General features: G+C 34.2%; 1 protein-coding gene across 5 annotated transcripts in view; it reads left to right on the forward strand.

Annotated features, from left to right (window-relative positions):
• The window catches only part of Miro (mitochondrial Rho GTPase), a 439,377-nt gene that overhangs the window by 113,715 nt on the left and 312,469 nt on the right, over positions 1-13,193 (forward strand). For all 5 annotated transcript variants that reach the window (XR_016550640.1, XM_090415513.1, XM_090415514.1 and 2 more), the window contains exon 5: positions 196-249. Coding sequence is in view for 4 of the 5 variants with exons in the window: in XM_090415513.1 (XP_090271639.1) it covers positions 196-249 (54 nt within the window). In the remaining variant the exon portion in view is untranslated. The remainder of the gene's footprint in view (positions 1-195; positions 250-13,193) is intronic.

A 13,193-nucleotide genomic window follows, 5' to 3' on the forward strand; every position in this document is an offset into this window, starting at 1 on the left:
CATATCTGTTTCACATGTTAACTTGTCATTATTCACAGTGGCCTGTGAAGATAGCAAAATAATTAGTATCGTGGCAGTTAACGTATTAAATGCTCCCCCCCACACACACACGCACCACTTTCAAAAAATGCACTTGGACTCTTAAATTTTGTATGTGTGTTTATATTGGATTACTCAGAACTTTTCTCTTTATAGGCAAATGTTATCTGCATAGTTTATGCTGTTGATGATGATGATACAATTGATAAGGTAAGGTTGCTTTATTCTTTTAACTGACACTTGCAATAATTTCTAAAATTTAAATATATACTGGCATAGGGTAAATATTATTAAGCAAAACCTAACAAATTCAAGATTATTTCACCACAGTAGAGACTTTCCAAGGTGCTGGATTTTAGATTATCAGAGCTGTCTTCAATTTAATCACATTAATTCTATGTAAAGGAAGATAAGAAAGGAGGAAAAATAAAATTAAATGATTGTATTTTTTTATAATAGGAAAAAAATGTTGTTTATTGATGTAGATATACAGATGAGTGTTCTTTGAAAAAAAAAACACTGAGATATAATTCCGATTTAATTTTTTGTAAAGGAAAATGAATAGTCTCTGAAGTTCAGAAAATAAAAAGAGCTGAGTAATGAATAACTACATAAAAAAGAAAAGTCACATTAGTCTTACTTTTTAAATAAAGGAATAAATATACACCTGTCATTTCTATACACCAAAGTATAGAAATGATTTTAAACAGTTAAAACATGTTAGACTTGATGGCCTTGTCATGGTCAAGTAACTTGTTTTTATATAAACCTAATTAATGTTCTAAAACAGTTAATCTTGTTAGTATATTCTATGTCTATCAGATCAGATGTGTAATCTCAGAAAAACACTGCTTCAATTCAAATGACATTATAACAGTTCTATATTATCCTATCCAGGATGATAAAGACTTATTTGAACCTAGGTCTTGCCACCCAGAGAGAGGTCATGTCTGGGTGAGCTATAGAAGCTCTTCATTAAAATCTAGTATTTTGTGCACTGTTCAGTTATCACAGTAATTGAACCTATCACTGTTGTTGGGCATATGTTCCCATATGCAAAATACAGACATAATCTGGTTTTACTTATTTTTTTTTCTTAAAATGGTGAAATTGAATAAATTCAAATTTTAATAGACGTTCTAACCACAGTTGATTCTCACTATATCATATACCACTGTAACACATTGAAAACTTCCAGCCAAAATACATATGGACAATGCCATTTCTAAAGAAGGTTCACTGTAGCAAGCTATAATGAACTATCCCTGTGATTCCTGAATTTTCTACAGTGCAGTTTGTACGAAATTTCATTAAATTAGAGGAAGGTAGAGAGGGATTATTTCAAATTGTTTTTTCAAATCTCTGCTGTTGTTGGATGGAATTGATGAAGGTGTTGGTATTAGGATGTCCCTTAAATGTGTCTAGTTAAACGAAGTTTTGGTTTCAGTTTTAAATTTTTAGTAGCACCATTTGTAATAATTTCTATCTTTTCATATAATGAAATTTGATATTTATTATCTCTACTACAATTTATTGAGTTATACAGTTGACTCTCATTACAGGAAATACCATTATAATATCCTATAACAAACTACTGATAAGTCTCAGTTAAATGATGTTAATCTAAAGACAATTTACTGTAGCAAAACATTTTTAAGTTCAATTGTTTTGCTGATGATGTAACTATATACAATAATGCTGCTATGAACAGTGCCTTTGAATCACTGTATGATCTTTTTAATAATGATAACATCTAAGAAAATGATATGTCTATATCTTTGCTGGCCTGATTGATCAAGTTTTTAGCATACTCACTCTCCAACCAACAGGCTGTGGGTTTAAATCCTGCTGTAGATATGAATGTTTGTGGTTGTCTTTAGGTGAGAGATGAAATTCATCACCTGGTGTGAGACCACCCTACTTATTGGAAACCTGTGAAGTGGCTTGAAAAAGTTTCCAAAAAAAAAATCTCTAGCCCACCTGAAGTGCAAAAATGTACTACAGGTTTGTTAATAACTTTTCAGCAGCATTAAAAAAAAAAAAAAAAACACAACATGCAAACACATAGTAATATTTTAGATGCTTTCATCAAAAGTACTTTTTTCTCTCTGAAAAAAAAAAAAAAAACCAAGCTCAGTCATTACATTACAAGTTGGTAGCATTACAGAAGATTCAAATAAAATACTGAAAATAATAAGAATAATAATTATTATTATTATCTGGGCACCTCCATGGAGTCTGAAAACTCATCGTGGAAAGACCCAGTTTATCCACACAATTTATCACACCTCTCCTTGAATCCATTAACAGACAAAGCACTCACAACTGATTCTGGCAACCCATTCCATTCATTCACAACTCTCCAAGCAAAAAATCTGGTCCTTTTACTACTTACTTATTGTCCTCTTCCGTCGGGAACGGGTTGCGTCTTCCATGTTTCCAGGAGTCTCGGTTTCTTGCGTGGCTGGTGAGCTGTCTATATGTTTGTAATCCAGAGTTGACCTTTATTGTTTACACTCTTGCTAACCACACACAGTATTACACTCTTACTAACCACACTTTTATTTAACTTCCAGGCGTGACCCCTTCTGGTCTCTCTGGCCAAGTACTGAAACATTTCCCTTACATCAATCCTATAAAACTCTTTAAGCAACTTAAATGTTTCTATCATATTCCCTCTTTTTTCTCCTATCAACCAGCTTCTGCAATCCACACACCCTCAGCATATCTTCATAGATAATATTCCACAGTCCACTCACCATCTTGATCACTCACCTCTGAATCCTATCCACCACTTCCTCAAGAAATCCAGGAGACCAGCACAGTAATCCAGATGTGAGTGTATCAAGGCCTTACAAAAAGGAATAACAACTCCCTTATCTCTACATGTTCTTCAATAGCCAAGTAATCTTATGGGCTACCTTAGCAATATGTCCTCTAAACTTGAACTCTGTCTGCAGCCACTTCTAAATCTCTAGCTTCATCTGTTTCTTAAAGTACAGTGCCATCAATGTGATACATAGCTTGTAATTCATTTATCCCAAAATGCATAACTTTACATTTCTCAACATTAAACTGACACTCATTAACTTTTGCCCATACTGACAGCCTATTTAAATTGTCCTGCAAGCTCTCCACATCGCCTTGATTAACTAATTTAGCAATCAGCAAACAACTGAACATTTCCTTTCAGGTTATTTCCTGTATCATTTATGTACAAATTAAACAGCAATGATCCAAACATTGAACCTTATGGCACACCACTAGTAACCTGTTTTTGCCTCAATTCTAATCCTTCATATACCATTTTTTAATATCTGTCCAGCAGCCACTCTCTTATCCACTTAACTAGTGTCATGTCTATCCCCATTTGCTCTAATTTACATAACAGAGTTCCATGTGGTATTCTGTCAAAAATGGCTGTGCAAAATCATTGTGTAGCCATTTCCTTTATCCAACTCAGGTGTTACTCTGTTATAAAAAAATTGTAAATTACTAAGGCATGATTGATTCATCCATGATCGATTACTGTATTAATAATTCATTTTGTATGGTACTCTTTAGGAAAGATAAAAAACGAATGCAAAATAAACGTTTAATAAATGCATGTATCTACATTAGTTACTGAAATTTTTTATCAAAAAAAAAGTTATCAAGAGTCATTTGAACAGTCTGTTTTTTTCTTATCAGCATAAATTCTATGATAACAAGCAAAATGACTCTCTAGACCTTGGCAAACAAGCATTCTTCAATAACATCTGGATCCATATCCATTACTTGCTGCTTAAGTGATTATAAAATGTGATATATGACCACCCATTCTTGAATTCTCTTTTTCATCAGTTTTTCTAATACTTTTACCACACCTGATATACTGATTGGTCTATAATTTGCTACTTCAGTCTTAGAAGTCCCTTATGCAAGGGATTTATTTTGCCCTGTTTCCACTCCCTTGGAACTCTGCCAGAGCTGAGACTTAAAGTGCCTACTCAGATACATTGCCAGTTCCCTTGCACATTCTCACAAAACCCTAGCTGATATCCCATCTAATCCCACAGCTGTATTTACATTCAGATTCTACAATATTCTAAGAACCTCCAATTCATCCACCTCTGCTCCCACTTTAGTGTCTGTCACATAGGTTAAAGCAATAACCTCACTAGGATGATATACCCTTGCAAAGTGATCACTTGGTAACTCAACTATTTTATCTGCTTCTGTCTCCTCATGACCATCACCACTCATTAAGGTTAATCTTACATAGTCATTCTTCCTCTTACTTGCCATATAGCAAAAGAACTCATTGGAATTTCCTTTGGCCTGCTCGGCTAGATTCTTCTCATAATCTGATTTTGCCTTCCTTGCCATACTGGTCACCTTTCTTGCCTAAGCCTTGTACTGTTCATGAGTTTGCTGTTCACCTTTCTCTTTATATACCCTCCACAGCATATTCTTCTTCTTTTGCAGCTCATACTTAATGATATTACTCATCCAACTCCTACCTGATTAACCTTCCTTATCCTAGGTATACAATTTAATACTGCTTCCTCTAGATGACCCTTAACTATATCCCATGCACTATTAACATCCTTACCCCTGCAGTGTTTTATGCCATGGTACAGATTTAGGCTTCTTCCTAAGCATGTCATAACCCCCTTCCCTGTAATTCCACAAATACTCCTTCTTGAGAGAATATTCCTCATGTTGTATGACCTCAGAAGTTAAGACAGCATGATCACTTTCATGAATTGGAGGCAGCGTGGTTATCTTGGTGATGGATATCTGCTCACCACCACCACCACCAGTATTTTATTTCTACCATATAATAAATTGTGTTAATTCTCAAGGTAAATTGTGTGTGTTTTCAAGGCCGATTTGTCTGTACACAGGATTAAAAACCTGAGTTTCCAAGAGGAAAAAACCTTCTACTTCTGTATGAGATCAGCTAACTCAACTTCAATTGAATAAACCCATGTAAAGATTCCTCTCATCACAAGGAGAATCAAACTTAGAACTTTTCCAATTGAAGGACACAACGTACCATCGTTCTTCCAATTACAGGTATACCTTGATTAACATGAATAATTAATCCCTCGATGTTACTGCATATATCAAAATCGCATTAATCAAATATAATAATCAATGGTAAAAATTACAATTCATCCATGATTGATTACTGTATTAATAATTCATTTTATATGGTGCTCTTTTAGGAAAGATAAAAAATGAATGCAAAGTAAATGTTTAATAAATGCATGTATCTACATTAGTTACTGCAATTTTTTTATCAAAAAAAAGTTGTCAAGAGTCGTTTGAACAGTTTGTTTTTTTCTTATCAGCATAAATTCTATAATAACAAGCAAAATGACTCTTTAGACCTTGGCAAACAAACATTCTTCGATAACATCTGGATCCATATTCATTACTTGCTGCTTAAACAATTCTAAAATATGAAATATTCCATCCAGTTCTTTGATTGTTATCTCCTTTGTAACTTTATCTTCACATTCCATATATTCGTTGTCTTCATATGCACGTTGTTGTTGTTCAACTTCAAGAAGAACATTGTCACTGCAATCTTTTGAATTTGAATCCAATAATTCTTTAACATCTTCTGCATCAACACCATCAAGGTTTTCAGCAATTGCAACAATTTCTTCAACTACGTTGTTCACAGGATTTTGAAAACCGCCTAAGTCATTAGCGCATTCTGGCAAAAGGTTTTTCCAAACAGCTCTCATGCTGCTAGCAATCTTAGCAAAATTTGCTTGCAATCTTATTTTTACTTTCACCACGTTTAAATCTTTTAATTATATCAAGTTTTGTATCTAGCAGAGCTAACCTCAGGTGGCATGTTTATCAGAGCTAATCTCAGGTGGTATGATCACTTAAACATAATTGGAGAGGAAAGATTACCAAAACAAGTCTTCTCTGCCAGGTTGGCAGGAAGAAGACCCAGAGAAAGACCAAGATATAGGTGGATTGATATGGTAAAAAGTGCCTCAGAAGATGGAAATATGAGATCTGATAATGTTGGAGACTTGACAGGTAACAGATTGATTTGGAGGAAAATTGTAGATAGGAAGTTAGTAATGATGTAAATTTTTCATGTAGTACTATCATATCCTATACATCTCTTGAGGGTTCATGTCAGGAATTTAATGATGATGAGTTTTGTATCTAAGGTAATTACTTTTCTCTACTTTTTTTCACTTGATGACCTGTTTTTGGGATTGCTTTTATTCTTCAACATGATTAATGGGCTGTAAAATTTATGAAGAATGTAATTTGTAAATACAGCAGAACAGTTGGAGCTTGTAATACACCCACTCTTAATGCTGGCAGCAAAGTAACTGGCTGGCTTTCATGCTCTAAGAGTGCAGCTGCATGGGAGGAATGACGTCATCATGCTCACGACGAGGCTTGCATGTTTTTGCATGGTAAATTTAAAGGTGTGTTAATTAAAACTCTTGCTGCATATATAAAGGGATTGTTGCAATTAATTTCACTGTGTTAATCAAATCCCACGTTAAGCAAGGGATACCTGTGTTATACAATTATTATACACATATATTCGCAAGAATATGTTGTTTTATTTATTTTTAAATAATTAGTAAAAAAAATTCTTCCAATTGCATTAATAAACATAAACACATACATATATAATAGAAAGGGGGATGGTAAATCCCTTTATGTTTTAATAGCCGGGTACGAAACTCGGATCGAAATCCATAGAGTTTCATGCCAAAAAAACTATCGGCAGGCCCAAGTATAAGTGATCACTTGGGTAGTACAACACCAGGGCAACTCCATGCAAAGGTGGAGCAAGCTCTCTCACTAACTTTAATATTCTTTCATAATGTAAAACCCAGCTCCTAAGAGATGTATATATATTGTTTTACATTATGAGAAGAGGTCACTACCCAGATCGGTTTCAACCATTTTTGAGGTCTCATCAGTGAGTAGGTAGACCTGGAATATCAAGGTTTTAAGTGAACATGAACTTGCATACCTCTACTATCGAATTGCCAAAGTGGTGTACTCCTATATTTAATGTTAATTACTAATTAATAAGCCTTTCGGCTTATTAAACATACATATATATTTTAGATCTTATATGTAATAAAAAATGTATTCCTTATTAATGAAAATTTTTCCTCCGTGTATATAATACTGTAAGAAATTATCATAACAAGTAAAACGATTATGTGAGATTTTTACACTATCACGTGCTAGTCTAGAACAGGCTTTTTACAAACATCCATGCCCAAGGTACAATATGAATCCACAGACTGTTGAATGGAGTGTGCCAATGCAGTCCATTTGGCCAACCAGGCTAACAAAAGTACAATACCCTGGTCAGAATCTGTATCACCTTTTCCTTAAAATGTTGCAAGAAGTTTACTCCAGTTTGCTTCCACATTCTGTTCAGTAGCATGACTCATATCAAAGAAGATATACAATGCTTTCTAAATGAACCAGAATACTAACAAAATGTATCAGATTACTTTTTCTGAGAAGTGCCAGGCAAAATCAAGGATATCATGTACTTACATGTTAGCATCTCCGTAGTGCAATTGGAAGAACTACAATGGGGGGGGGGGGGGAGCTGAAAAGTTCTGATAAACAGCTAGAACAAAAATGATATTAAAGCAACTAATATAACTACAAGAAAGAACATATCTTAAAACTCTTTAACTTCAATGTTTCATCAAATTGTAAGAATGTGTTCTTTTTCTTTCAGGACATATAAGAAGACCTCAATTCCTTCATCGTGATTATCACAACTTTTCAGTACATCCTCGTATGGTATATTGCACCCTTAGGTTGGAAAAGACCTAGGTTTGATTCTCATTGTGACGAGAAGAATCGTTATAATGGTTTTTTCAATTGAAGGTAAGTTAGCCGATCTCATACGGAGGTAGCAGGTTTTTTTTTTTTTTTTTTTTTTTTTTTTCCTGTTGGAAACAGGTTTTCAATCCTGCATATAGGCAAATTGGTTTTAAGAACACATGCAGTTTACAGACAAAAAGTACTAGTTGTAGTAGATGGCATTGTATGTAGATGATGATGATGTTGCCGTTTCTGTGTAGTTGGTGGATTATAAGTGCGATGGAGAGTTAGTTGTTGGAGAGTAGAGTACCCTCCTTCAACGAGTCCTTGGTCTCCTTGGAGATATCACATAATAATAAGAGTAATAATAAAAAAAAGATAGAAAACAAAATTTACACAATTTTTTTATTAACAAAATACAGAATATAATTAGTGAGAATTATGGAATTCTTTTTTATAGACATAATTGCAAATTTTGTCTATAAAAAAGTTTTGTCTATACAAATTAATTAAGCTTCAAAATTAGTGTTCCCAATCAAAGAAATAGATTGCAAATGTTCATCAAATAAAGTTGATCTATAACAAAATTTTATATATTTCATCTCCAAAATGTCTTTTTCAAGCTACTGAATTTGAGATAAATAAATATATACCAATATTCACTAACATAAACTTGTGATATTTATGACTAAGAACACTGTCAGGTTTATCACTGTTAATGCAATTACATATCTGGCTCAAAAGTTGCCATAGATGATATGCAAATCAGTGGTCATGGATATGCCACATTAACTACTCTTTGGTATGGAAGAAGACAAAAAATAGGTGATTTTTGTCTTCCTGCTAAATAATAAGTATAGGATGTTATATTCAGGCAATAATGATCGAGGAAAAGGAGTAGCAGCAATAGTATTCAATGCCAGATATGAAGATAAACTTCTTGAAGAAAGGCAGTTTCAAGTAGAGTTATGTGGACAAACTTGAAAATGGAGAAATGGACAGTGAAACTTGTTTGTGCTTATGGTCCCGTAGAAGGATCTCCTAAGGAACAGTGGAGGAATTTTTCACATTGCTAGAGCAGGCAATTGATATTAAAAAATGGAAAAAGTTGTGGTACTTGTTGAAGAACTAAACAGCAGAGTAGTGAGTGAATCCCATCCAGGCATGTAGAAATATTTTGGAAAATTTGGAGAAAAGGGCAGGTCTAATAATAATGGTAAGTATCTGCTGGATTTCTCCTCAGCATATGGACTAGTCATTACTAACACCACATTCCAACATATAAAGATGTGCACAAGTTCATGTGGAGAGAAGACACAAGAAATAAGAAAAGCCTCATTGACTATGTTATTGTTGATAATGATATTTTCATGCTGGTTCAGGATGCAAGAATGTACAGAGGATTTGAAATTTGAAGTGACCATCACTTAGTTTTAGGATAAAACTAAATAGCACATTGAAAAGAAGAGTATGTCAAAAAAAGAAATTTTTTTTTTTAAAGAATTAAAGTTGAGCAGCTTTTACAGGTAAACTGTAGATTTAACATTATTAAAGAATGAATGAAATGGTTCAAAACCAAGAACCAAACCTTGAAGTCTCGATGGCAAACTCTGAAGAAAACATTGATTGATTCAGGAAGTGAGGTATGTGGTGAAGTTGTTTGCAAGGATAGAAAAATAAGACACCATGGCAGACAAAAGAAGTTAATGAAGCAGTCCTGGAAAAGAAGAAAGCATATTGAAAGTTCCTAGCAAATAATTTGATAGATGCTCTGAAAGAATACAGAGAAAAATGTAAAAGAGCTAATCTATGTGTAAAAGTAGCTAAACAAAAAGTCTTGGGAAGACTTCGGTAAAAATATAGATGGTAAATATCAAGATGGCAAAATGTTATAGAGGTTATTGAGAAGCTTAGAAATGGAGGAAAGAGTACTGTAAAAGGAATTAAAGATGATAAGAATAAGGATATCCTAGATGCGTGGAGTAATTCATTTGAAACACTGTTAAATGAAACAGGTAGTGACAAAACTATAGTAGAAAATTTTCAAGAGAATGCAAAAAGAAGCACAAAATAATACTTAAGGTAGAAAAAAGTTGAGGTGGGTGATACTTGACCAGAAATATGAAATAATGAGTTATAAAAGATTTCCAGTCGCTTCACTGCAATATTCAGAGGGCTAGATCAGAAGGTCGAATTCCAGATGATTGGAGTAGAGCTCTCATAGTTCCCATCTTTTAAAAAAAGGAATAAAACTGAATGTGAGAATTACAGAGGAATTCTCCACTAAGTGTTCCAGGTAAGCATGCATACTTGAAAAGATGCTGAGAGAAATTGTGAAAGAGAAACTTGGAAAAGAACAAGTGCGATTCAAGCCAAATAAAGGGAGTCAGAATCACATTTTCATTTTATGACAGTTGAGAAATCATGGCAGTATGACAAGGATTTCTACTTAAGTTTTGTAGATCTGGAAAAAGCTTATGATAAGCTTATTACATTTATATGGGGTAAATGGAACATTTATATTGGACAATACATAGTCTATGTTTTAGTGTTTTTGATTTTTTTTTTTTTTTTATGGTGCAAAGACATCAAAGGTCATACTACTCCAGGACACAGGTCACAGCAGTACATATGGTAATTGTTTATTAGGACGATCAAAACATCCATGCCCTTGGCAGAATTCGAAACTGCAGCGCCTCTTGACTGGAGAGTGGATATGCTGACCATTCGACCAACCAGGTCAGCATATATTTTAGTTGTAAGTCAGCAGTTAGAATTGAAGGAAATACAGGAGGATGGTTTGATGTAAAATCAGGCATAAAACAAGTATGCATATTATCTGCACTCTTATTCATCATCTCTGGATCACATTATGAAAGAAAGTGCCATTCTACCTGATATATTAGAATTGGAGATATCAAAACTTAATGGTTTGCTTTATTTGGATAATGTTGTAGTCCTACAAACATCGAGTGCAAGTCTCCTGGATTCTCTAAGTTAAATAACAGCTGTAACAAGCATGGCATGGAAATCAGCAATAAAAAGACTGAAACATGAAATTAGGCAGGAACATAGAAAAACTTCAGCTGTATTCTGAATGGAGAGCCTATAGAACAAGTAAAATATTTCAGCTCTTTAGGCACAGTTTTTAAGCCATTATGGATCAAATACGCATCCTCATGCGCTTTGTATCCATCATATATTTCAATGTAATATCAATGGTATTACAATTTTAATATGCATTTCGCATCCACAATAACCTTGACGTCTATAGACGTCTTGGCTGGTAGCATGGTTAATGAAAAATGGAAATTTAAATCTGGAAATGGACAACAAAATAAGCAAAGCTGGCGGTGAGCCAGTTGAATAAATTTATATGGAATAACAGAGAAATTAGCCAAACCACTTAACTAGTAGTGTACAAGACGGTGTTCAAACTGGGTTTTAAATTATGGATCAGTGAGTTAGAAATAAAGCACTATATCGAAGATTAGGCCACAGATATGAGAGTTCTTATTTTCATGCTGGTTCAGGATGCAAGAATGTACAGAGGATTTGAAATTTGAAGTGATCATCACTTAGTTTTAATTAGGATAAAACTAAATAGCACATTGAAAAGAAGAGTATGTCAAAAAAAGAAATTTTTTTTTTTAAATAATTAAAGTTGAGCAGCTTTTACAGGTAAACTTAAAATTAGCTGCTTGAACATATGGCATCATATGACACAATCATATTAAAAATGAAGACATTAAGAAGGAATGTGACATTATCTGCATTCAAGAATGTGTGAGCAAGACTAATTTAAGTCACTAAAATAGAATGGGAGAAGGAAAGCTAGCAAAACAGGTGCTTGATGTTAAGATAGCAGGAAAAGATCTAGAGGATGACCAAGGTGTAGGTGGCGATATTGGAGTGCTGACAAGTAATAGTCTAATTTGGAGGAAAATTGTTGATAGATTAATAATAAAGTAAATCATTTAGTGTTATTATAATAGTTTGAACACCCCTTGTGGGTACGTATCAGTAAATTGATGATGATGGATATGGAAATAGCATTTTCATGATTTTGTCCTTTTATCATGAAAGTTAAGTAACTGTCTTACTCTTTGGATGAGACTAATAAACCTGGTGGCTGCTAGTGTGCTCTGGCACACCTTAAAAATACTAACACTACCCGAAGGCTTCCTCCAGGTAGATGATTAGTCCCTTCCCTTAAGTATGGAAGTTACTTATCTGTTGTTCCATTTGCCTAGCACATGTTTAAAGCAGCTGTGTCCAGATGACCATATTACAGAGTCGTTGTGTTCCCAAAGTAGATGCATAAATATTTTTGTCCTTTATTTGACCTGGTATGTTTGATTCATGTCCATTCTAGTTTTTCATTTGTCTGACCACAAGTCAGTAGATCCAAAGGGCATCACACAGTTCCTCTAGACAAAACCAACTGAACAACTTACTTAGCATTCTACAAGAAACTCGACAAGAGAGGTCAGTTTTAGTGTTAAACAATATCATGTTCTTCAAGACATTTCAGACTGATCAGACCTATGCAACAACCCTTAATACATTCTGAAAGCATCCACTAGACCACTCATGATATTCACAACCCTCTGAATAGTCACTACTGCATCATCACCTCCTGAAGTACCTTCATTCTGTTGAGATGCTCTACAATGCTGGAACAGGAATAATCAAAAAAAATATATATATATATACACAGGTGCAGATGGCCATTACACAACATCCAAAGGAATTTGAATTACTTCTGGCTTCTGGAAACTCTCACAAACCCAACTTTCAATTCGTGCCTTCTGAATCCTCTCTACCACTTATTCCTTCCCATTTCAAGAAAATATACCACTTCCACATGTCAATGCATCCAGCCCATATGCATCTTCATCCTCCTCTTTATGCATACCTACACATTCCACTCAGTTTTCAGTGGGATCTTCTATACAAAACAAAGTGTACCAGATCACATGCAGACATCTAGTGGAGACTATAGCATAACATCTTGACTGCTCCAACTAGCTCTGCAAATTCCATCTTAGAGGATCAGTTCTTTGTCTCCCATGTATATCCCATGTACCTTGGAACATTTGACCTCATCTGCAAACATGAATACTGCCTCTAACACTTGCATCTGCTCACACCAGCAAGAAGACTATTGATAGCCAACATCTATCACTTTTACTTTAAAACAAGAGATATCTTCCATTCAACTTACTGAGTTGGAGCAACATTTCATACGAGACTTTTGCAGAAAACTGCAAAAAACTTGAGTATGATGATCACAGGGAATTAGGAACTCTAGCCCAGTT

The sequence above is a fragment of the Typopeltis vanoorti genome, chromosome 3 (assembly GCF_054136105.1).
Source record: "Typopeltis vanoorti isolate ZY-2024b chromosome 3, IOZ_Tvanoo_1.0, whole genome shotgun sequence".
Taxonomy (NCBI): Eukaryota; Metazoa; Arthropoda; class Arachnida; order Uropygi; family Thelyphonidae; genus Typopeltis; species Typopeltis vanoorti.